This window comes from Pteronotus mesoamericanus, unplaced genomic scaffold (genome assembly GCF_021234165.1).
Source record: "Pteronotus mesoamericanus isolate MK-2021 breed Mesoamerican mustached bat unplaced genomic scaffold, CSHL_Meso_final contig_78, whole genome shotgun sequence".
NCBI lineage: Eukaryota > Metazoa > Chordata > Mammalia > Chiroptera > Mormoopidae > Pteronotus > Pteronotus mesoamericanus.
Window position 1 is genome coordinate 7,964,270 of NW_026555258.1, and position 27,111 is coordinate 7,991,380.

General features: G+C 39.2%; 1 protein-coding gene across 8 annotated transcripts in view; it reads left to right on the forward strand.

Moving 5' to 3' along the window:
* MAPKAP1 (MAPK associated protein 1) overlaps positions 1–27,111 on the forward strand; it is a 212,644-nt gene that overhangs the window by 87,854 nt on the left and 97,679 nt on the right. For all 8 annotated transcript variants that reach the window (XM_054584380.1, XM_054584373.1, XM_054584378.1 and 5 more), the window contains 2 exons: positions 5,238–5,410; positions 22,219–22,395. In XM_054584380.1, coding sequence (XP_054440355.1) covers positions 5,316–5,410; positions 22,219–22,395 — 272 coding nt within the window. In that variant the 5' untranslated portion in view covers positions 5,238–5,315. The remainder of the gene's footprint in view (positions 1–5,237; positions 5,411–22,218; positions 22,396–27,111) is intronic.

Sequence of the window (27,111 nt, forward strand, 5' to 3'; positions counted from 1 at the left end):
GCCAACCCCTTTAGTCTGTGTGAGCTTCTGAGTTCACGCTTCCCCTCTTAAAGTTTCTTTTATTACATTATACAATATAGACCTTTAACATGTGGTGGATTTGATGAGGGTCTGAATTGTGTCTCACTTGACTTTGGCCTCAGAGCCCCACATGGGGTGTTTCAGGAGGTATTTGTTGAATGCATAAGTGACTGAGAGACAGTGCTAACCCAGTTTTCCCTAGCTCCATGTTGACCGCGTGTGCTCTAGTTATGCCTCCATTTCCCTGATTCCATCTTGTGGAAACATAAATTGCCATGCAGTGAAACTGTATGATACAATCTTCATTTATTGCTATTTGCTTTTTAATAGATGTTGGGTCTTTGGAATACAGCTTGCCTTGATGTATGATGAATACTTTTAATCCTTTGGTCGCCTTATTCTTTTTTAATAAGTTAATTACTTTATATTATGTTGATGGATTGTTTTTATGTTTTAGATGATTCCCTAAATATTGCAACACAGGGACTATTAGATAGAGCTAACTGCCACCACCCTGAGTTTTTCAGAAGAGGCTCCTGATTAAAAATATATAATTTCAGTCTTTGTGCAAAGCACTTGTTCCTGTCATCAGTGCCTCAAGATGGAATTAGAAGTCTAAAAAGATAAAGTGCTTTATTCATTTAATAAGTATCCACCAATACTTATTCTCATAGTTTCCCCCATACTTGCTATTTCACTATGAAATAAAGAGGATAAAGGGATTCGTAGGTGTATCATTTCTTAACCACGGTGCCCTTAGTCAACTTAAAATAGCGAGGTTCTCTGGCATCCCAATCTTCTACCAGTTCTTGGCCAGCTTCTCAGAGCTGGCTCCTTCTGTAGGAGGCTGCTTTAGGCAGTGCTTTTGGTTTGCTGTGAGAAGAGGGAGGAGATGATTTCCAAGCCCTTGAAAATGGGAATTGATTTCATTTAGAATAACTTTAGGAAAAGAAGGCATCAGTGTTAAAAAGTAGGGGCTTCGGAGTCAAACAGACATGGGTTTGAATTCTTCTTCTTCCACCTTTGTGATGGTTAGATGACCGTAGACTTACAAGCTTCAGTTTTCTTATCTCTAATGTGCAGGTAATGATAGACCCTACCTCTTACAGGGATTGTGAGAATTAAATGAGATGTTAGGCAAACATTTGGCAGAATTTATTTAACAGCTGTAAATGTCAGTTCTTGTTATTCTTGTTATAATAATAACTATTATTACTAGGGCTCCTATAGCATCTCTCATCGGTCTCACATGACCATGTAATAGGTTTGGTAGTAGAAACTGGTCTGATTTTAAAACTTAGGCCCTATCTAACAGACTGCTTTGCATTTCTAAAGCACTTTACAGTTTGTAAGGCACATTCACACTGGTCATTTCATTAAATCCTCCTGTTTTAAGATACTGTGATCCCTACCATCCCTCAGCTCTAGTTCTTCAGAAGGAGGAAAGGGAATAAACAGAAATAAGGAGGAGGAGCAATGACAGTTAACTGGGCTGGGTCTGAAAAGGAGGTTGAGGAGAGTGACAAAAGGGCCATAAACCCACTTCAGAAAGCTTGCCCTTGTTTTAATTTTAACCTTTTGACTGCCTGACAAGGTCAAACACTTGCTGTTTAGAGATGTCTTTGCTAGTCATTGGACTTCTTTCCAAGCTGAAAAAACATGCATGGCTGTGAGTGTGTGCGCATGTATGTCCACACAAGAGAGAAAGAGAGAGATGGAGTGAGAGCATTATGTAGGAGAATTTTTTTTATTATTTGCTTTATAACATAGAGACAAGACTCAGTAAAATATTAATGGATCCTAATATTAGATGTTGGGTTATAAGAGATGTGAAATTTCTCTTAAGATCTTCTTAAACTGATTTTTTGTGTTCCCTTACCTTAGTTCTGATTTATTTTGCCCTAGAATGATAAAATTACAGTGTTAAAAATGGAACCACTTTATTGCTCTAGACCCTCCATTTCCAGCCACCACCAGGAAACAGACACATAGAAGAAGGGCAAGAAGGATGGATAGAAGAAACTAACATTTACTGAGTTCCTACTTTGTGTCCTGGTAGTCATTTAAGTTATTTATGAATGCATTTCGTAGTTCCACAGATTTTTTTTTTGAGAGTCTTCTATGCACCAGGCACAGTGCTAGCCATTGTGTATAGCTGCTGGCGGAAATAATCCTCTTTCATGGAATCTCGGGAAAGCATTCCAGGGACCCACACATACAGGAGATTGTGGCATGGTACGATTTATTCTGCCCCCAGGCTTCCAATGCCCCATCTCTGTCTGCCCTGCCATGGGAAAAGTCCAGCCTTATCTTTATCAAGGTCAAAACAAGGGCCAGTGCCCAAAGATCCTGTGCCATTGTTCTGGCATCAGCAGTGCCAGTTCCAGTCCAGGTGCTTAGTGCTGTTCCCAACTGTGACCGATTGCTGTGCTGCTGCACCCAGGCTCCTGCTTGGAGCCTGCATTTGGAGTCTGCATGGCTTGGGAAAGACCAGGTGCTTTTTCAAAATGACAAATCAACTTCCTGAGCTTTCACAGGCTTACACTGGGTCTGGACTTTTAACCAAACCCTTCTTTCCCAGGCTAGACTGATAAGCGTCTGTGGTCACCATCTTGGCTCCATTGTGCGTATGTTTATCTCCATCTTTTTATTGTTCGATCCCTTCTTCCGGTGATCTGTAACTTCTGAGGGAAACAAACAGGCTTATTCTCCCTAGTTTAGCTTGTTTAATAATGTCTGGTTCCCTCTGTTCCCTTCCTTTATTAATAACTAGCTAACTACCTACGCTAACATCCTCATAGAGCTCAGAGGCTAGTGGGGAAGGCATTCACTAAAGATGTATATAAATAGACACATATATAAAATTATTAAATACTGTAAAGAAAATAAATAGGATGTGTGTGAGAATAACTGTGGACAGGGCTGCTTTTTATAGGATTATCAATGAAGGTTTCTGTGAGGAGGTGTTATACCATCTGAGCCTTGAAAAGTAATGATAACAAAAATAATAATCCTCACAAGAGTCTTCTTATATATAGGTTCTATCATCATTGTTTTACATATGAGGAAATGGAAGAACAGAGATTAAGCAACCTGCCCAAGGCTGGTTACTTTCTTACACACATTAGAGGACGCAAAAGTCATGAGAAAGAGCCTTCTAGACATAGTGAATAGTACCTACTATGTGTCTTGAAAGTGGGAGAAGCAGGCAGGGTACATACACACATATTCAGAGTACTTCTAGAAGGACAGTGTAGCTGAAGCATGATGAGCATATGGCAGAGTGACAATAAATGATGTTGGAGAGGTAGGCAGTAGTCTGATCACAAGTGGAGAGATTGACCTTTAACAAGATGGGTGACCTTGTTATCCTCTAGTATAAGGTTGGGGGAGAAGGTGATGAAATCCAGGTAAGTTTATAAATTTAATAATGGGAGAATAACAGAGTTCCTTTATGAAAGTTCTTACTTTCTTAATGAAAAATAATATTTCTCACCTGTTGGCAGGTAACATAAGAGAACGACAGGAACTGAAGGTCCAGGGGTATCGTGGGAAGTTTGGGAGAGAAGCCAAAGTGTGCCGTAGGGGTCTTGGGTAGGGTGCAGGTTGCATCAGGGAATGCAGTAGGCTTGCTATACAATGCTAAGTGTCTATTTGAGGTTTATCATCATGAATTTAAAGTAAAATCAACCTGTATAGTTATTGATTTTTCTCCAGTGATGTTTAGTCGGGGAATGCAGAGGTTTGGGTGCCCCCAGGATTGGTGTTCTGCCAGTGGAGTCCAATGGTGGGAGAGAGTGTTCAGCTGTATTTGCAAAGGACTGATTGTAATAATGGGTTATGCAATCTGGAGAGTGGTGTTGGGAAATAAGGGGGACTGATCATTAAAAGGTGGTGGGTAAGTAGATTGTAGGTTGAAGAATTTGAGGGACTACCTGAGCAAATGAGGGGAAAGCATATGAAAGTATTTTCAGTGAATAGATATTCTGAGATTTTAGAGGTGGTGCAGCTCTCCGGTATACCCACTGTGATTGAGGTGGGATGGATGGAAAGGTATTGGAATGACATGCAAGGGTATTGGGGATGACCTGGTCTATGTATTGAGGCACTTGGGTATTGGACAGATTATTCCTTTAGGTGAAATTGCCAAGACTGAAGACAGAAGTTGGGGTGGGAAAGAAGACTAGGAGGCAGGAGCGCAGTCAGGCTTCAGTGAGTGAGGAGAACGACCGTCAGGTTGGTGGATCACAGGAACAGATACGGGGGGGAGAGAATGGTGTGGCTGGATGGCTGGGGTCTCAAAAGCACAGGCATGTTTGCAAGAAAAGAGAAGTAATAGTTTGGAAATCATGGGGGTGAGAGTACCTACCTACTCCACCTCCTGACCTGGAAGATTTAGAGTGAAAAAGACAAAAGAAAAATAGTCTTCCAGTCAGCAGAAGCAGCAATATCCTTAATGACCACCAGGTTTCGACTAAGGCAGAGGTGGAGGGCATGTTTTTTGAAAAGATGATGTGCTGATTTATGGGAGTTTGCTGATTAGTGTGAGAGTTCCAGAGGCAAGTGGAAGGTTTGGGAGGGAGGAGTGGTAGGTGTGTAGGAGGAATTGGAAGTATGATAAGATGGTTAGGGCAAAAATGGAAGACCAGAGACCCTTGAACTTCAGTGCAGATGATGGAAGTAAACAGACATACTGCATAGTGGAATTAGCCCCCCATAGTCTCTGAGAAGGCAAGCCCTTGGTTCCAGTGCTACAGGCCTAAGTGCTTCTTCAGAGAGTGTGGCAGCTTCTCATGCAGCTTTTTCCAAGGTCTCAAGAAGTGAGAGGGCAATTTTCAGGGAGGACGCTGATGCCAAGGTCTATTGGTGACTTTTCCAAGGTCACACTGAATAAGTAGCAAAGCAAGTCTCCTGCTGCTAAATATCAGATCTGCTCACCACTCTGATTTGTTCTAATTGTAGCACTCATTTACCTTACTCCTTGCAGAACTGAATCCATCAGACCATTAGAAAATGAAAATTAAAGGAAAAAACCCCTTAAAACTAGACAGCATTTCCCCTTTGGGACCTTTCCAGGTTCATGAGCAGGTCTGTGCAGAAAGGACGAGAATGGCTGTGCTGCATGCAGGCCTGGAGAGCCGCCACTATGGCCCAGTGGGGTCTGCATAACCATGGCTGTGTGCTTTATTTACCTCATGCGTGTGTTCTGTCCACAGGGTCACGTAGGCACAACAGCCACCAAGAAGATTGATGTCTACCTCCCCCTGCACTCGAGCCAGGAAAGACTGCTACCAATGACTGTGGTGACAATGGCCAGCGCCAGGGTGCAGGACCTGATCGGGCTCATCTGTTGGCAGTACACAAGCGAAGGACGGGAGCCGAAGCTCAAGTAATCCTTCCTCTTTCTGGCTGCTCTAGTTTCTGGCTGTCTCCTGGCCACCCGTGCTGCATTCCAGGCCCAGCCAGTCTTTCTAGGCATTGGCCTGAGAACCAAACAGCCACGCTGATCCAGGTCAGGTTGCTCACCAGATCTTGGGCCTGTGTATCTCAGGCTTATCTCAGAGAATCTGCTTGTAAATAAACTGATTAGTTTGTGAATCCAGACACGAGGAAATGCGTTTTAGCAGTTTCTAAAACCTTTCTTGAGGCTTGCTGATAAAAATGGCATGGGAGTTAGTGGGAGGGAACTAATGTTTATTGAGTACCTACCATGAGTTGGGCACCATGCTGGGCATTTTGTACCTGATTTCTCGTTGAATTCTCCTAGCTCCCTATGAGGTGAGCTTTATGATCCTCATTCTGCATAGAATTGTTACTTGCTGCAGTTACACCAGTAGGAGATGGCAGAGTCAGGATTTGATTCCTGATCTGTTCGATGTCAAGGTTTTTGCATTATTTCCTTTGGTCTGAATTAGTTTTCTTCGTTGCCAGTCAGTGGCTCAATTTTTCTCTCAGTCACTAGAATCTATTCCTCGTTAAACAATTATTTTTAAAATGTAGTGCTTGAAAGTAGAGTCTCTGTGCTTGTACATCATAACTGGAACTTGAAAGTGCTTTGCTGCATCGATTCTCCCTACTTAAGTTTCGTATCTGACAAGCATCCTCTTCTAGTTTCAGGTGTCCCTCCCAGCAGTAGTGTTTGGGAATCAGCAAAATGTGGCGGGGGCCTTCCTTTTAGAAATGCATTCTCCTGCAGGCTTTCTCCTCTCACATTTTCAGGGTTAGAATGGTCTGGCCTACTGTCAGTTGTTTGGTTTTCTTTTTTTCTTTTAGATACATTATATTTGTACTTATTATTATTTCAAGTTCTTATTGACATTGCCCTTTACTTTGACTGAATAAATTGTGGATCTAAAGATAATCTTTATTGCTCCTGGGGCAATTGAAAGCCTTTTTAACCAAGATACCACCTCGGCTCAGAAAAGGGTCATTAGCAGCTCTGCTAAGGCTGAGCTATGATCATCCTTTTTTAGCATAAAGTGGAAACAAGAAAGCAGGAAAGGGAGTCACAGTGCTAGCAACTTTATATATGTTGTCTGAGTTAATCCTTAAAACATTGTTTAGTGCAGGAACTGAAGCCAAGAGAGGCAGAGGGACTTACCCAGGGTTACACAGCTAGTAACAGAGATAGAGTGCACTGGAACATGCATTTACAGATGAGGAAACTAAAGCTTTGGGAGGCTAAGTAACTTTCCTAAATCACATAGCAAGTGATAGAACTGGTATGTAAACCCAGGAACCTCTGATTCTTAGTGAAGCCCTAACTCTTCGCTATTATATTACATTATACTCTCTACTATTGGTGATATGAAAATAGTTTTTAAATGCATGCTTATTCAGGCACTGTGCTAAAGCTGGAAATATAGACGTGAAAAAGGCAATTCATGCCATTGAGGAGCTTATTGTCTAAGGTAAATAGACAATAATAATACTGTATAATCCATTGCCAGGTAAAATCTGGTTCTATGAGAAGATCTGACCTCATATTTGGTGGTGAGAGTGGAATCATAAAAAATAGCCTTAAGGGACATCTAAATGGAAACCTGAAGGAGGAATAAGAAAATGTGATGCAGCTCTGACTGGTGTGGCTCAGTGGTTTGGGCATCATCCCACAAACCAAAAGGTCATCAGTTCGATTCCTGGCCAGAACACAAGTCTGGGTTGTGGGCCAGGTCCCCAGTTGGGGGCGTGCCGGGAGGCAACCAATCAATGTTTCTCTCACACACCAATGTTTCTTTCTCCGTTTTTCTCCCTCCCTTCCCCTCTCTCTAAAAATAAATAAAAATCTGTTTAAAAAAATGTGATGCAGGGCAGTTGAGAGGGTTTTCTAAACAGAGGGAAACCATCACTCTGGTTATGGTGGCCCTTTAAATTCATGCTTTAAATTCTATATTCTGCTCCAGATACATAGTGATGATAAATGAAATATGTTCTTGACATAGTCGTGCTTAATAACAAGATTAACATTCTGGTGGGCTAGAAACAGAACCAAGTACAGAAGTAGGCAGAGTGTGCTGGGAGTTGATTCTTTTTTTTTTTTTTTTTAATTGGGTGCTGATAATTTTATTTGTATATGGAAGATAGACTGAATTGTTTTAATGTCATGGCTTTCTGAAGGGCTGTCATCTTCATATCCATTTTCTGCCACTGACCTCCAGATTACTTGGCTGGTTGACCTTGGGGAGGTCTTGGCCATCTGCCTCCTTGGCGGGGAGGATGGTGGTGAAGACCTCCTAGAGGGGGTGGTGTCTGCCAAAGACCAACATCTTGGTTTTCATCATCTCAAGGGGGTCTTGGTAGGAATTCTTGAGAAGGTGGTCCCTCAGACTCCTGATCTGGATGCTCGTGTATGTCCTCTAGTATAGTGTTTGTAGAGTCTTCATAGATGACATCTTATTTTTCTTCTTGTTGAAATTCTTTATTGGGTTGCAGTTTTATTCTAAGTAAAGTATGAGGCTTTGTCATGAAATGCGGACGACTAGCCTTATCCTTGTCTTAAGAACTCCGCAGCCTCATCTTTCCTCTTGTTGTTCTGGGAGTCGATTCTTTTAGGGTATTACTGTGAACATGCTGGGAATGAGTTTTACCAGTATGTGAAAAACAGATTTTTCTCGGGCTTCAGCGTAGCTAGGCAAGGCCTGAGGTGGTCAGAGACCCCAGCCATCATTTCTCGGTAGGGAACGTTCTCATCCATCTACCTGTGTTGGTGTACACATACCATTATTGTCTAAGTATACCATGATGTTAAAAAAAAAAAAAAAAAGTGGGAAACACTGCTTAAGAATATGTGGACCAAAGGAACCTCACACCTGGATGGAGATCAGAGGAAGTCTCACTGCTGAATTCTAGGGGCTAGGGTGGAACATTCCTACCTGTGAAAAGAAGCAACATAGCTAACTTAGTCTGTGACTTGTTTAAAGTTGTGTTTCTGGCAGGGGTGTTGGGGTAGCAGTAGGACAGGAACCTGGCCATGAAGTGACTGGGTTTATGGTAGCCCTAGTGTTACCAAAGTGTAGGAACCCTGTGCAGCCAGAATAAGACCTGGCTCGAGACTAGAGGCCTCTGCTCAGACAAGGATGGAAGGTGGTAGCAACGTTGATAGATAAAAGCATTAGACAAGGATGGTGAGAGAGGAAGGGGCCGGGGAGAGAAAGAGATAAAGTGTTTTTATTTAAAATGAGCTAGCAAATTAAACTCCAAAGCAAATGAGTACAACTAGTACTAAGAAAGAAAGACAGTAATCAGAAGAGTTTACTCCCAACAAAATGTAATGAGACAATCTGAAAAATAATGTCAAATAAATACACTTAAAATTATCAAAGAGATGAAGGAATACCATCCATGGTAGACTTTTAGGAAATTGTGAAACAAATGAGCAGATGAGAATCAAGAGGTGGATTTAGAAAAGAACCAATTAAAAGTACTGGAAATATAAAATGCAGTTATTAAAGTTAAAAAAAAGCATGAGATAAACTCTAGACTGAGCACAGTTAAAGAGGGACTGAGTTGAAAGATAGCACTAATGAATTCCAGCTAGGATGTAACACAGAGATAAAGAGATATAGAGAATGAAAAATGAGTAAGTTAAGAGACATGGAGGAAAGATTGAAAGCCTCCCATTTGTGAAGCAAAGAATGGAGGGAATGGCAGAGAAACAGTATTTGAAGAGCTAATGCCAGAGACTCTCCCAGAATTGAATGCAGATATGGACAAGTCTTCATATAGAAAGTACATACAAATTAAATGAAAGGATAGCCTTTTTAACAAATTGAGTTGGAGCAACTGGACATCCATAAGCCAAAAAAATCAGCTACACCCTAAACCTCATACCATTGTATGAAATTAACTTGAAATTAATTGTGTCTTGCATGTAATGTGTAAAACTGTGCCTTTAGTAGAAAACAGGAGAAAATCTTTGGGATGGGAGGCTAGATGAAGAGTTTTTATATACATGGCACTAAAAGGATGATCCATAATGGAAAAAAAGAAGATAAATTGGACTTCATCAAAATGAAATACTTTTGTTATACAAAAGAACCTTACTTCTTTCCCAGTCCAAAAGCTGTTAGGCAGCAGCCATTCTCCTTTGTCCTTTGCCACGGGCCAGAGTCTTCATCTCCGCCTGGCCAAAGGGGATGGAGGGTATAGGAGGGATTGGGCCAGTGGCAATGCATCAAACAGTGGAATTTAAGGCAAAAATGTCAATAGGGATATTTTGGTAAGCTGTAAAATGAAAAGGAATAGCCCACCAAGGTAATACAGTAATTCTGTGTATGTATCTAAAAACATAGTCTCAAGATACTTCAAGGGGGTTATAAAGAGGCCCTGACTGACCCTTGCTGGTGTGGCTCAGTTGGTTGGAGTGTTGTCTCATAACCCAAAGGTTGAGGGTTCAGTTCCCAGTTGGAGCACATGCCTAGATTGTGGGTTCGGTCCCCTGTCTAGGCATGTATGATCCCTGATCTGGGCATGTACAATCCCACCTCATCAGTGTTCCTCTCTCTCTTCCTTCCTCTCTCTCTAAAAAGCATTTGGGGAAAAAGTGTCTTTGGATAAGGATAAAAAGAAAAAAATTTTTAAAGAGGCATCAACTGGTCCACAGTTAAAATGGGAAGAAATTTAAATACATTCCTATCAGAAAGTGATAAATAAAGTAGAGGAGAAGTTAGTAAGGAAAAGAAAGTGTCAACCAGTTTTAATTAGCAATTCAGAACCCCCGAAATAGAGACTATTTCTGATAATAGTTTGTAAGCCTCTGAAATTGAATACATCTTATTAAGATTTTTATTCCTAAAGTATATCTAGTGTGTTAACATTTTCAAATAGTTGCTCTGTAATTATATTTTGAATCACAGTTATGTTGAATTTAAATAAACCATTGTCTTTTGAAGTTTTTTACAATTCTTACGTGACAGTGCGTTTCACAGATCTGTTTGGTATAAGACAGTCTATAGAGTAAATCCTTGGGATCTCTTCCTATCAGACAGGGTAGTGGAAGGTATTTTCTTTCTAGCTTATTTTTACTTAAGTGTTGAAATAGGTCCTTATTTGATCTTTTCCAGTGGGTTGGCCCTTTGGGAGATCTCTTCATTCACAGGAGGCCAAATTGCTAGATGCATGGGAAACCATTCTTTTAATTTCATTCTGGTTGTCAAGAAAACCATTTATTTAAGAATATTGTTCTTGCCTTGGCTGGTGCAGCTCAGTGGATTGCGTGCAGGCCTGTGAACCGAAAGGTTGCCAGTTCAGTTCCCAGTCAGGGCACATCCCTGGGTTGCGGGCTAGGTCCTTGGTGGGAGGTAGATGAGAGGCAGCCAATTGATGTGTTCTGTTGCGCATCGATGTTCCTCCCTCTCCTCCCTGTTTCTCCCTCCCTTCCCCTCTCTTTGAAAGTAAATAAATAAAATCTTTTTTTTTTTAAAGAAAGAATATTGTTCTTTTGTCTCTGTGTCTTGAAAACTGTTTGTGGTAGTAGAAATGGAGACTTTAACTGGAATTCTTGACTTCCTTTGTTAACTCTTGATAAGAATTGGAATATGGTATATAAGCTGATTTCCTGCTTATTTTGATGCAGTGATTTTTAGGAGAAACTAAAACCTATCTGGAAGAAACTAACTAAAGTCATTTTAGTCTCTAGGTAGTTGAGTTTTTTAATTTAGACTTTATTGCGTCGATTCATGTTTATTGAATTTTGATCAGAAAATATAGCCTATAAAATTTCTGCTTAGAGATTTATTTATATTTTGCAGTTTACCATACAATAAATTTTTTTAAATATCTTATGGATTCTGGAAAAATTATTCTATGTAGGCTACAGAATTCAGTATATACTTATTAAATCAATATCTTTAATTACTATTATGTTCTTAAATGTTTCAACTATTTCATCTATGGGTAATTAAGAGAAATGGATTAAAGTTTCCATTTTCTTGTGTGTTTCTGTCAAATTCTCCTGAAATGGCAACAGTTTCAATTTTATATATTGCACAAAAAGATTCATGCATTTCATATCTTTATTGTGAGCTGTACTTTTCCAACATAAAACAGCCCAATTTGTTTTATTTTTGTATTGTGTCCTGCCTTTTTCTTTGCTTTATTTGAGTACTATTAGCTTCCCCCCCCTATTATTCTTTGCATTGGTCTAGTCTAATGTATCTTCTTTTAAGCTTTCTACCTTTGCCTTTTTGGTTTAGATATGATGAATAATTTTGTGAGGTCTTTCTTTTTTGACCCAGTTTAAGTCAACTTCTTTTCACAGGGAAGTTTATCTTACTAACATTTATTGTAACCAGTGATGCATTGGTTTCATGTCAGTCAACTTGGTTTAAGCTTTGTTTTTTATATATTTTTGCTTTTTTATTTCAATTTATTTTTAATTCTGAGACTGGTTACCTATAAAACTTTAAAACATTTTTAATAGACTTTATTTTTTAGAATAGTTCTAAGTTTACAGAAAAAAAATTGCATGGAAAGTAGAGTTCCTATATATCTCCTTCCCATCTCTCAATTTTACTTCTTATTAACGTTTTGTATTGGTGTGGCATATTTCTTACAATCAATGAACCCATATTGATACATTATTATTAATGAAAGTCAGTCATTTACATTAGAGTGCGCTCTTTATATTGTACGATTCTGAAGATTGTATCACATAAAATGGTTTCACTGCCCTAAGAATGAAATGTGCTCCATCTTCCTCCCCCCTTATCTCTGGCAACCACTCATCTTTTTACTGTCCCTATAGTTTTTCATTTTCCAGAATGTCAGCTAGTTAGAATCATAGTATTTATGGCCTTTTCAGACTGGCTTCTTCCACTTAGCAATATGCGTTTAAGGTTCCTTTATGTCTTTTCATGGCTTTGTAGCTCATTTCTTTATATTGCTGAATAATACTCCATTGTATGGATGTACTGCAGTTTGTTTTCCCATTCACCTAGTGAAGGACTTCTTGATTGACTCCAGTTTGTGGGATTTATCAGTAAAGCTGCTGTAAACTTTTCATGTGCAGGTTTTTATGTGGACATAAGGTTTCCATTAATTTTGACAATACCTGGGAGTGCAGTTGCTGGATTGTATGGTAAGAGTATGTTTAGCTTTCTTAGAAACTGCCAAACTATCTTCTAAGATGTATAATTACACCATTTGGCATTTCTATCAACAATACATGAGAATTCTTACTGCACATTCTCATCAGCATTTGGTTATGTAACTTTTGGACTTTAGCTATTCTAATAGGTGGGTAGCGATATCTCTTTAATTTGCAATTCCCTAATGAGATGATGTTGAGCATCTTATCATATGCTTCATATCGTGTATTTATTTGCTATTTATGGCACATCTCCATTCCAGCTAGCCACATTTCAAGTGCTCAGTAGCCACATGTCAGAAAGCGCAGCTCTAGAATATGTAAAGACATGGTAAAACCATGCAGTAGAGTTCACTATGGATCCACTTCATTAAAATGTAGCCTCAACTATCTAGAGCCCATGGGAAACTTGGTGGGTTTTGTACATAGTTGAGGGTTTATCTTATTCAGTATAAACTTTTCTTAATTTTAACAGTTTTTCATAGGAGCCCTCTAAAATGTGTTAACATTTTCCTCTGCCTTCTTAATCAGTGTATAACGTAGTGGTTATATGACTTTGTGGGGTCCAAAGTCATAGTCTGGGTTTGAATTCCGACGTTAATACCTATCAAGGTGATTTTTGGATGAATTACTTCATCCCCATATATTCCAGTTTTCTTGTATAAAATGAGAATGGAAACTTCCTAATAGGATAGTTAAGAAAATAAAATTAGAAAATACATGGCAAATGCTCAGTAAATGTTCATTTCTGCTTTTGCTAAGTACTGTAACTATAACCAGCTATTACTACAAACAAAACTAGTAGTAACTCATCAACAGTAGCACAGTCTAGCCCTTTCCTGATGACTCAGGTAATTCTCCTTTGCCGTGAAAGTATATGGGAATGTGTGACCACACATTACGTTTTCTGACAACTTTGCAATTTGAGTTCTTTGTACTTCTCAGCGCACCCCTCCTTACCCCCCGCGCCCCATCTACCTACCCACCTATCTCTGTTCTTCTCCCATTTCTAGATTTCTGTTTCCAGCCTTTATTCCTTAGGGCCATCACTGAGAACCATTTACTTAAATAATACAGCCTAACAGGTCCTTCCCATTTTGACACCCAGCTGTGCTCATCCTAAGCCGTCACATTCTTTAACTGGCAGCTTTATGAAGCTGATAACCACATCTGCCTTTGCTGTTTCCTTAGTCAGAAATGCCCTTCTCTCTCTTTTCTTGATACCCTGCTTAATCTCAAAGGCTTAACTCCTCAGTCATTTCTTCATTCAGCGAATGTTTACAGAGTTCCACATCCTAGGTATTGAGGGTAAAATGGAGAACAAGAGAAATGTGATTGTCCCACTCAAAAAATTTACAGTTTCATGGAGAAGAAGAAATCAAATGTAGCACACTTCATTCCTGGCTCACTCACTCATCATTTGTATACAATAAATATTTATTGAGTGTTCGCTATATACCAGGCACTTTGCTGAGTATACACTGGTGAATGGGACCAGATGTGGGCTCTCTGGCATGGATTCCACAGTTTAATAAGGGAAGTGGGCAGAAAATTCAAATAATTAAACCAAATAATGTTTTCATAAAAACTGAGCTAAGCACTCTGAAGGAAAGGAATGCTGTTTATGAGAATCTAGCCTGGGAGAAATTCCCCAAGAAAGTGATACCAGAGGCTGTTGGAGGGAGAAGTCTTAGCAGATGGAACCGCATGGCAGAGATGCTGTGGCAGAAGGAAGCATGTTGTGGTCAGGGAACTACAGGAGGCCACTGTGGCCGGAGCAAAGAAGGGAACAGAAAACAGAGTCGGGTAAGATGAGAGGTGGGTGGGGCCCACAGTGGAGGTTGGGAGAAATAGGCAGATTCTGGAAACCATTAAGAGATAAAAATTCACATGACTTAGGAATGAATTACATATGAGAAGTGTGGGAGAGGAGAGGTATCAAAGATTTCTGACTTGCACAACGCAGTGTTATGCCCTTGACGGAGATAGGGAGCATTGGAAGACTGTGTTTTGTTTGTTTGGTGTAGGAAGGGGAGTAGAAGGAGCAGTCTAAGTTTGGCCTTCTGCCTATTAATTTGAGATGGCTTTGCTGTATCTAAGAGGAGTTTTCAAATAGTCATTTATATTTGCATGTTTGGAGTTTAGAGAAGAGAGACATGAGTGAGAAATGTGAATTTTTAGGAGTCATCCACATAGAATTAATAGAAGCCTCCAGTGTGAATGAATGAGAAGAGATAAAGGCCCAAGACTGGACATTGAAAAACTGTGTGGATGGTGGTGTTGAAGTGGGATATCCTAGAGGAAAAGTAGGTTCAGGGTGGGGTGAATAAAGAATTCAATTTCAGATATAATGAAAGCTGAGATTGTTTCAGAGGTGGATCCAAGAGCAGAAGTCTTACAAGCAATAGCATAGATACAGGTTTGGAGCCTGAACCCTGCCTATTTTATTGGCTTGTGTTCCCCAGTCCATAACACAGTGCTTATATTAATCCATAGGAAATGTTCAACAAATAATTGTGGAATGAATAAGAGAACACGGAACATTCAAAGATCTGGACTAAAATTCTCCACCCTTGCCATGCCCGGGAGGCCTTTCTCCAGGTGTCTGCTTCTGACTGTATAGAAACCTTTATTCATTAAAATTCACTGAGTTATATGTTCACAGCTTGGTGATACGTTCATTCAAAAGCTAAGGTGAAGGTTTGGAGGGCGTTATTGCAGACACTTTGTTCATTGAGCTGGACAGAAAGATTGTCCATTATCAACATTTCCCAAATGCCAGAGTCAGCATACTACTAGGTAATGAATTGGTAGATCAGACACACTAGAGTGCCTGCTGTGTGTCATGCTTCATGCTAGGTACTTTAAGTGTATTATTTCCTTCCTTACAACAGCTTTGTAAGTCATAGATAGTAACAGTAGAGAAACTGAGGCTCATGTAGTTAAGCAGCTGGTCAAAAGCATACATTTAGCAAGTGGGAGAATCAGGATTTGAACCCAGGTCTGACTCCATTTCCCTTGCTCTTAACTACCACACTGTACGAAGAAATGAGACTCTTCTCATATTGATAGCACCAGGGATATTATAGTCATTTGAGATTTTCCTCCCTTCCTCCCTTCGTCCTTCAATTTTTTAATTTTTAAAATCACATATTCACCAAGCATTTACATGTCGCCTATACCATCCCAGGCATTATGCTAGACACTGGGAATACAAACGGTCATAAAGCAAAGTTTATGGCCTCCAGATTCAGGCAGGTGGATGATACAGGCACCAAATGACACATTTTTCAGTTTCATTGTCACTGAGTCTTGCTGTAATAGTGGACACCCAGAATGCTGTGGGGACAATCAGAAGAGCCTTTCTAATTCTTCCTGAAGATGGAGCCCTGCGTTGAGTAGGGGTGGGAGGGATACCAGGGAAGACTTCCCACTAGAATGGATGCTTGAGCTCAATCTCAAAAGATAAGCACATAGACTAGGAAGAGGAGGTGCCTGACCCAAGAGGCCTGTATAGTGATGGGAGCTGGCGCTGAGGCCTGGTGAGGGCACTGCAAGCAGCCGGCGTGACTGGAGTGGGTGGAAGCTGCGCTGGAAATGAGGGCAGAGTATAATGGAAGGCTTTACGGAAACCAGTACTTTTAACAGCTCTTTTGTTTTTATTCTAAAGGAAAAGTAAGCACGGGAGTGTTTTTGAAAGATCCCTCTGGTAGTGGGATTGAAGGTGAATGTTTACAGGGTAAATTTGTAATAAACTTAATGACTTTCTGAAACTTAGAATTCTGCCAGCTTAATTTGTCTGAAGAATCTCTAGTTCAGAGCAGTACAAAAGAAGACTTTTCAGAAATGCCAGAATTATGAAATCAGTTAACAAGAATGTTAAAACAGCTATTACAAATATGCTCTATATGTTCAAGATGATAAGGGAAACATGAACATAGGAAAGAAGTAGAAGATTTTTTTTAAACCCAAAGGGAACTTCTAGAGATGAAAAATACAGTATCTGAAATGAAAACTCTACTAAATGAGATTAACAGCAGATTAGACACTGCAGAAGAAGAAATCAATGAACTTAAAGACATAGCAATAGAAACTGTCAAAAAAGGGGCTCACAACAATGTGAAGGTGTTGCTTCCACTTAAAAATTTGTTGGTATTTTCTCCCTTGAACTTTTTTTTTTTACCAGAAAATTTAGACTTAACTATTCCTGTGTGAGGTTGATGTGGCTTGACAAACATTGTAATTTTTTTTATCAGTTTTTACTTTCCATTTATGGGGTTTTTGTTCAGACAAAAGGAAATCTTCACAGTCTTAAAAATCTTTTCTCTGACTTCAAAGAGATGAACTTCTGAGCTGCAACCCTTGGGAACTTGCTTTTTCTTGCTAATGCCTGACATACTCTTAATATTGATTCTGTCATCAGAATAAACAGCAAAGCCCAAGTAATGAGAGTTCTGGACATTTCAGAATCGTGCACTCATTTATTTTTCATTAAAAAAAAAACAATAAGCATCCATCTCTCTGGACATCACACTTAAGTGTGTTTTGCATTTTCCAAAATGAGTGAATTTCTGTGAGTTGTAAATTGAACATGTCAGATCATGTTTGATAGAAATCTGGGATGCTTCCTGGAATGCTCCTGAATTTTCATATATGAATTAAGTACCATTTATATGTACTTCATAAAAGCCATACTGGTCTTGAACATAAAGTGAGTATTGGTCAATAATTCAATGAAGTAAATTTTTCTAATGAAAAATTTTAGACTTATCTGATAAAATATGAGTAAGTGAAATTCAGTTAATTCTATTTATTAAAGCTTTGGTGCTATATATCTTCACTCCCCCAAAGGGTCTCTTTTTGGCAACAGGCTCCATTTTGTGTCTGCTCATTGTTCAGACTTCCAGTTCTTTCACAACCATCATGGCCTGTGAGGGACTGCTCCTTGCACATCCACCCATCTCTGAAATTAAGCCTCTTCCTGTGAATCCAGTTGCCCTATACTTGTTCCTTAGTCTCTTGATTATTCCTCTTTCTGGTAGTGACTCACAAACAGGACTTTTAGGTTTCTCTATCTCAAGCTATGTACCATGCTTCTGTTAGATAGTCAGTTCTGCTTCTCTGTAATCAGAAGCTTAAGAGTAGTGGAAGAAATCTTGGCAAAAAGAGAATTCTTCATGCCAGGCCCTGTGCAGTGAATTTAGTCATTTAATTCTTACAAGACCTGTATGTAGTAGGTATAGTTATTTTTTCTAATTACAGAACTTGGTAGAGAAAATACCCCACTTAGGAATCGGGATATGGGTCAAGCAGGCTGTGCTCAGAGCCTTCAGGGCAGGCAGTCCTTCCTGTGATGTGGGGCTCTTCTTTGTACTATTCCATGTGTCTGAATTTTCTGCAAGAAGCATGTATTACCCTTACCAAAAAATAAGTTAAATGTTTTATAAAGAGAAATGAAACTTATACTGCGCATCATGGAATATTTGAAAAGTAAAGATATTTAGAGAGGAAAAAAAAATACTCATTGCTTAAATGTAAATATAACCTTTGTAAACTTTTTGGTACCTTTCCTATTAGTCTTTTTATATCTATATAATTGAATGTTTTTACACAGTTATAATAATTTCAGTGTTTTTTCCTCCAGTAATGAGAGACGCCAGTACTCATTCTTACCTTTCACTAGGCCTTCTTCTCCCCTTGTCTTGAATTTCAATCTCTGACACATGTAGTGGGTACATTGCCTGGAAAGCCCTATTTGGTTAACAGATATCACTGTGGCAAACAAGAAAAACGAAAAGAAAAGCTTATGCCCTGGCCAGGTAGCCCACTCGTTTAGAGCATCGTCTTGACACGTCAAGGTTGCAGGTTTGATCTGCAGTCAGGGCACCAACCAGAAGCAACCAATGAACGCAGACAGGTGGGACAGGAAATCGTTTCTCACCCCGCCCACCCCCATCCCCTTCCTCTCTTTCTAAAACCAATTTAAAAAGAAAAAAAGAAAAGTTTATTACTTCTCCTTTTCCCATTAAAACACACATTTTTAATAATAACCTTATTTATATAGGTAGTGTGATTCAATCTACGCATGCATATATTCATTCATTCAACAAATACTTGTTAACTATCTTCTAAATGCCAGCCGTTTACTCTTCAGTAAGGATGCAGACAGTAGAAGGATCCTGCTCTTTAGAACATAGATACATAAATAAGAAAATAAGCAATGTGCAAGAGTTATATGCACAAATATTAACCAAGTTCTGTAAGACCACACAGGAGAATCACTTTTGCAAATGATTGTCCTAGAAAAATCAAGGAAAGCTATTTATAGATAAGAAATAGAGTACAGAGAAATTTGGTCACACAGCTGGTTAATGGTTGAGTTAGCATTAAAACCAGATCTGACGGCAAAACCTGTCGTCATTCCACTGAGCTATGTCATAAAGAGGCCCTTGTTTTCGCTGTTTTGTAAGTTCCAGATGTCTATATTTGGCGAATTCCTGAGTCAGGGACCACATCTGCCCCTTTTTCTCTCGCCACTTCAAAACGCTACCAACTTCTGACTTGATCAAAGAGTAATGAAGCAGAAGCAAAGAGACCTAAGAACTGTCTCTTAGACAGTTCCCTAGAACTGTCTTTGACCCTATTTAACTGGGTGATTGTGGGCATGTTATTCTTCTTTTCTAGGCATCTATTTCCCATCTGTAAAAACAAGGATGTAGAAATAAATCTCTCAAGCTTCTAATTTCTTATAAGCAATGTGTCATGGTTTTCTCTTTTTCCAAGTATGTAACATTTCCATCGGAACATACCGTGGCTTTGGCAGAGATAGGTGGGGGTCAAGAATGAGGGTTCTTGACTACCTGGCTTTGAATCTCAGCTCTGTCACTTACATCCCATTTAATCTTGAGCAAACCACTTAACCTCACTGAGTCTCAGTTTTCTAATTTGTAAAATAGACATAATAATAAGTGACTAAGCTAATAGGAAGATTCAGTGAGCTAATGTGTCTAAACCACTTGGCACAGTGTCTGGCACATGGCGCTCAATAAATGTAGCTAAGGATACTAATGATTACTGTACTAGTACTGATTTAGAGTCCTGAAGCAGTTTTAGAAGTCAGAATACCACAGTACCTTCTTCTATTAATCCTTCCTTTTTAAAGGCACAAAGGAACCAGTATGTCCCTGCACAGATTATGGAATCTTAGTCATTTCCTTTTTAGGCATTTAATTAAGAGTTTTTAGGATGTGGAACACTATTTGCTGTTAAACCTTACTGATAACCCAGAAAAGGACTTCCACTGGTTTTGTCTAATATAGAGTGAGTGGCTCATTCTCCTTGCTGTGTTCTCCAGCTCAGGACAGGCAAGAGCCCAAGGGCGGGCCCTTTGCAAATATTTCCTGCAAGAATAAATGATTTCACACTTTGTATTCAAGACCTGGGGAGAATAAGAGCACTTGCCAGTGAGTCTTTTGGCTCTCAGATCTTAACCTGTGACATTTGTTGAGTTTGTTTTGAGGGGATTTGGGGGTGTCCCATGACAATCGGTGGGTAATCAAAATTCTTCTGATACCCATTTTTGGCTTTCTGCTTTGATCAATAAGCTTACTATTTGCCCTTGAAACCTCTGCGACTTTGGGGAATCACAGGCATACGTCACGATGGTTTACACAGCAGTGAATAGTCCGTGCTCTCCTTTGCACGCTTCGTCAGGGTCTGCCCTGTTCATAGAACCCCAGGGGCTCCATGGCCCCATGACTGGAGCGCAGTGGCCGTGTGAATCTAGTCACAGATGTGTGCACGTAGAACATGTCACTGTGTTGCATTGTTGCTTTCTTCCTCGTATGCATCCACAATTTTTCTTTAAGGGTTGCTATAACTAACTACCAAAGTTATTTTCCACTTGACTTTATTATAGGTACCATACCATTTATTTTTTTACATCTGTTCTATGCTCAGCACTATATATAATCTCATCTAATCCTGACAACCACGCCTGAGTTAGGTGATTATACCCTATTTTTTAGAAGTGAAAACTGAAACTCAAGGAGGTGAAACTTACTCTCTGAAACCACATGGCCCATGAGTGATGGAGCTTAGCGTTTAACTCAAGTCTTTCTGGACACAAAGCTCTTGACTAGTACACCATCACATTTTATTGGTCTAAATGGCTTTCCCCTGCTTCTACAGTGTTTTGTGTTTAAGTTAGCAACCTCTTGCAAAGATCTATAAGTTTCCCATACCATTCAGAGATGAATTTTAAATTTCTTAATAGCATTGCAAATTCATGAAATTTATTGTGACAAACATAGCCAGATTACTTTCTTGTTATCCATCCATTTAGCAGATTTACAGCTCCCATTAATTTTAATCTGTCCTTATTACCTGTTTTATATAATAAATATCTCTTAATCGTGACAGACTGAGTATAGATCACCTGAAGTAGGCTCTCTCTCAATAAGCAGAATTGCAGCAAAAGATTTGTGAATTAATTGGGAAAATTGCAAATCAGGTAGTCAGTGAAATAATTCATTGTCACATCCAATCAATAAACTTTGTAAATCAACTCATTTAATTCAAAAAATGATCTATATAGATCAAGCAACCAATTAAACAATTAGCATACACTTTGCAATTAATTAATTTAAGCATCAATCATATAATTAAAACTCCAAATTTAAGCTACAGAATTTAGAATCCCACTGGCTTGCGAACTGTTAGATTCATGCTTCTCAATACTAGCAGATTTACACTTTCACAATTCAACTTTGGAGCAGGGTATCTGAAGTGTTTTAGGTTGATTTCAGCTTTAAATTGTCTGATGTTGATACAGTTTCCCGCCCTTTTCCAGCAAATTGACTTTTTACCTCCCCAAAGAAGAAGAAGGAGGAGGTGTGTATTGATTTTAAACTGGACTAGGCTAGAATCTGGAATTACTGACTAGACATTCTAGGGAAGTGAGAAAAGTCCATCAGTAGTTGATCAGGATAAATCAGATCATTTGCTTTATTCTGTTAAGTATTCTTGGTGTTTGGAATCAGATCCTGCCAAATGAAGCTGATTTTCTTCAGAGAAAGGAGAACTGTATTGATTGTCTTTGTTATCGTAAGTACTGCTCCAGAGCTAGAGCAGGTATTTTCTTTATCCTAACTATAAATCAAAGTCCACTGATTTCCCCCAAGTAATTTTTTCTCCTTTATCATTTTGTGTATCTCTTTTATGATATTTATTTACATTTATACTATAGCTAATATTGTGCCTACTTTTACCACCTACTTTATTATAAGCTTCCTTGAGAATTGATACTAAATCTCATCTTTGATCTAAGAGGTTCTGTGTCTTATCTACAATAAGTGCTCAGTAAATATTTGTTGGAAGAACAGAGTAGTATAAAGGCTCTTGTTTCACATTGGGTTTCTTCCCCCTTTGCATTGCCATGTATTCCTCCTGACCAAATGAGGTAGGATTTGAGGGATCTAACTGTATCGCTCTACAGGCTTTGGGGTAAAGAATGGCAGTACTGCAAGTTTGCTTGCTGTACATCAGGGCCTCTGGTCCCTGTGTTCCTTTCTCAGCTTGGTATTCACTTACCTTTTTGGTTTTCCTTTCAGTGATAATGTCAATGCCTACTGCCTGCATATTGCTGAGGATGATGGGGAGGTTGACACAGATTTCCCCCCACTGGATTCCAATGAGCCCATTCATAAGTTTGGCTTCAGTACTTTGGCCCTGGTTGAAAAGTATTCATCTCCTGGTCTGACATCCAAAGAGTCTCTCTTCGTTCGAATGTGAGTATTGACTGTTACTTATTGCAATATCTCACCTCTACCTTCTGTGTCATTTTTGGATTTGATTTTGGTTTTGTTCATCAAATGAATATTTGGTATCTGGAGAGTCTACATGTAATGATTACTTCCAGAGAGATGTTGGGGACAATATTCACATTGTATTTCATGCCTCTGTACCTGCAGTAAATACAGACTGCTTTGTAGTAGCAAATTAGGTAGATCTCTGAATGTCCTATCTATGAACCAGGCTTCTGGACATATTGGGGTACTTTGGAGTCTGTGAAGGAAAAATTCTCTTCAAAGAATCCAAACTAAATGAAAATGGGCCTCACAGCCACTTCTCTCTGGTGGCTTAACATGCTTCTTTTTCTCTCCAGCTTTGTACAGACCCAATTTGATTTTTCCTCTCGGTTGCCTTCCTTTAGACTGAGCAGAGGCTCCTAACCTTTCCTGTGCCTTTGGCAGTCTGGCAAAAGCATATAAAAGCCCTTCTCATGAAAGTGTTTGTAAATGCAGAAAATAAAATTCACAGGATTACAAAAGAACTTGTTATATTTAAAGTTACCAAATTATTAAACAAAGTTGTGATAGTATAATATGCACAGTTTTATTAATACATTGAGTAGTAAGAGCCAGTAGCGGGTCTGTCAGTAACTCCTGAAATTTGGTTTCAAAGCAGTGATTGAGTTTAAGTGATATTGGAGACATCTGCACCAACTGCAATGTGCTATCGTTATATCCATGATTTCTGTTCATGACAAGTCACCAGTACTGCTAATACTACTGTGATTTGTTGACTATAATTCAAGGAAATGCTAAATATCAGAAGTTAATGAAAATAAAAATGTGATTTTTATCTATTCGAACCTACAGAGGGCCAGAGTTTTTCCCTAGGTCCGCATTGTTAGGGGAAAACCGGCAGTGTTTTCTCAGCATAGCCTAAGCTTTCCTAACCAAGGTGGCGGCAGCCCCTCTCCTGCCATCTCCTGGGAACAAAAGCGGTCCCTTTGGCACCCCCTGCTGTTAGTAACCAGCAAATTCACTACCCAAAAGAGGTTGCTTTAGAGGACTTTTCTACCTGTCTCTTTAAAACATACTGCCTTTGTTTTGGATTTTTACTAAAAATAGGATTATGCTACCTATGATATATGAGTATTTTGAGTCTTTCCACCCTTGAGCAAAAAATGAATACCCAAGTGCCTGTGGAACTGGGGGCGACTCTTCCAGCATTAATAATTGCTGCTCTAGTTCTACTATGAAGTCATAGCTGGTGTATATAACAGCAAATATGTTCCTTCTTTTTACATTTCAGAGGCACTAAAACAACTTAAAAGAATGTTTAAATTCCTCTGCCCTCATATATAACTACTTTCATTTTTGTATAATCATTTCCATGTGTATATATATAGTTTCAGTTTTATCATATATATAGTGTTATTTTTACTTAACATTATATAAAAATATTTCACTATCTGTTATTAATTCCTACATCTTACATTTATTATGTGCCAAGGATCTAGACAGAGACAACCCTTGTGCTCATGGAATACATGCTCTTGTGAGGAGACAGTTGTCCAACAAACCATTAAAATGCAATGAGCACTAAAACAAAAAAATATGGTACGATGGAGGCCCGTCATAGGATGTTCAGATTGTTTTCTTGTTTTGCTTTTAATAAGTGATTCTATGGTAGTCTTTGTATCCATTTTATTTCTGTTGAATAATTTCCTTTGAGTGATTTTTTGTTAGTAGAATTGTCAGAGTAGAAACATCTTTAGACTCTCACGTTATATCGACATGAGCCTTCTGAAAGATGTACCAATTTACAGTGCTACCAATGGAATTCACAGAGCCCTCTTTTCAGTCTTACAATCACAAGGGGTCATTAGAAGATTTTTCCTTTTACTTTAAAAGAATGTATACAGTGATATTTCAGTAGTTTCCACTTGCATTTGTATTATCTATCAATAAGTGATTACATAAAAGAATTGTTCTTGTTAGCACATAATTTTTACACATAGATGTTAACATATGATTCTAGCAGTCTTTTAAACTGAAAGTCCTTTCTAAAACAATAGCTTTTAAATCAATGACTTTCAATAGAGCGGGGTTGGGGGTGGACTGGATTCATCTTCCCAGAAGTGTCTCGCTGTGAACCCCATCTTCCAGGGAATGGGAGGAGGGAGGGAGAAAGGCAGACAGTAACTGCTTTAAACTTAATACTCTTTTTTTTCCTGAATTACTCCCATCCCTTCACTCCCACTCTCAAAAACACACATACCCCAGTCAATCCTTTTTCTGTTTTAAAGTCAAGATATTTTATTCGACATGTCTGGAGTGTTTACGAAAACACAGGGTAAAGTAGAATCTTGATATGTGAGCATTTAGAACAAAAATGTCACTAAATTTTCTGTTTTTTCCTCTCTCTCAGTTGTCTGAGGAAATAGTACAGGTTACTGACCATATGTCCTGTGTACATTTTCTTAGTTCAGCAACCTCCCATTCACCTGTCTCGTCTATATTCTAAATTAGAAATTTCTTTCCTGCAAATGCAGGACAGGGCAGACCTTCAGGAGCCTCCAAGGACATGTCCAAAGTTTCAGAGAGTGGAGTGCCAGCAAGATAAGCGAAGCCGTCGCTCCTGCCCTTCATTTCCCCCTTTCCCCCTGCATCTTTCTCCCAGTGGAGAAATGGGCAGGGAGAGTGGCTGGGAAGACACTGAACTGAACCAGGAAGAGAGAGCTAGGTTTGACAATAGGAAGTGAATTCCAATTTACTAAGGGCCAGCTATGTATATGTTATTTCGTTTAATCTGAAAACATAGTCCAGTTTTTATTTATTTTATATTTTTTAATCCTCTTCCGAGGACGTTTTTCATTGCTTTTAAAGAGAGAGGAAGGGAGAGAAAAATTGATGTGAGAGAGACAACAATCAGTTGTCTCCCATATGGGCCTGGACCAGGGATTATACGCTCCCAGACTGGAAACTGAACCTGCAACCCAGGCATGCCGCCCTGGCTGGGAATCAAACCCGCAACCTTTCAGTTATGAAACACTCCTACCAACTGAGCCACACCAGCTAGGCAGCCCAATTTTTATTATGACCATTTTACAGACATGAAAACTGAGGCTGAGTCTTGCTCTCAGGCTTAGATTTGAACTTATGCCTGACTTCAAGCATCCTGCTGAGAGCTAGGATAGGGGTCAGGGAATCTAGTGTTGGTGCAGCCTCTAAAGTAAATCTTACTACCTTAAGGCCAGTGTTTAGGCTCTACTATAGTGTAATAAGTAAAAGCATGGTGGCCTCTGGAGCCAGACTGCTTGGGTGCCAGTCCTGGCCTTACCCTCACCAGTGTGTGATCTTGGAAGAATTACTTCACTTTTGTATGGCTCAGTTAAATGAAAGTAATAATAATACCGCTGTCATGGAGCTGTTGTGAGGATTAAATGAGTTAACAGACATAGAGCACTTAGAATGGTGCCTGGCCTGTGTAAGCATTGTCTAAGTGTTTGTAGCCGTTGTTATTATTAATAAGAATTCTTCAAGGGCAAGAACTGGATCACTTATGACCCACAACACCCAGCATAGCTTCGTTATTATAGCAGGTATGCCACGGATATTTCTTGAATGGGTAACCAAATAGATCTCTTTGCTGTTGCTCCATTTTTCTTTTTCCTGTACTTTCTGTTTTCTTTCAGAGGAAGGGCAGAATTTGGGAGGACATCGCTTAGAAAAGGCTGGCTAGGAATCACTTTTGCTGAACATAGGTAGGAGTGGATGTGGGGACGTGCAGACTTTCAAATTAGTCCTCTCATGGGCAGACATCCTTTAAAGTACTGGCCAGACCATGAACTTCTTCAAGACAGGGAGGGTGTGATCTTAGTTATTTGTGTATCCTTAGCTCCCAGCACAGGGCTTTGTACATAGGAATAAATGAATCTTCAGGTGCCTATGGGCCAATCGAAGGGCCTTTGACCAAGTTTTTTGTCCCACCTCACTTTCTGAGCCCACATCACCCTTTTTTTCCCCTAGCCCTGCTGCCTTTTGAAAACTACAAAGCCTCAGGTTGCCTTCTGGCTTTCAGAGGCCCTCACCCCCACCCAACCAGGAGGTCACAGTGGACCATCTTTCCCTGCTCCCAATGAGGCAGCACAGGCTTTAAATTTAGGCTACTCTGGGTGCAAGTTTCCGCTTCACTAGTGACTTGCTACATGACCTGTAGTCTCAGATTCTTCAGTTATAAAATGGGGATAATGCTAACTACCTCCTGGAATTGTTGTCACGAATTTTTTTAAACATAAGGAATGTATAGATCTCTTTTAAAGGAAAATTAATTCTCCTGAAGCCTCAGTGCTTGCCCAAATTTTATTGTTACTTACATATATACAAATGTAAAATTCTTGCTATAAATTCATGTCTTCTGCAACCTAAACAAAATTACAGATTAAATGGAGATAGAACTATAACAGTAAAATACAAATTAACAAACTTGAATGCAACAGATGATGTTTTGCTGAAATTAAGTTACTGGTGTTGGGTTTAATGGATGTTAAATGTTTTACTTATCAACTTGAGTCTTTTGGTTTTCATACAAACATCATATTACCATATTATTATTTGTCCTTTTAAATAATGAAATGTATCTTTAACTGCTTGTTCATTATTTTAATGGACCATTTGATTTATAGTACATCCTCCCCAAATTTTAAGTGTACT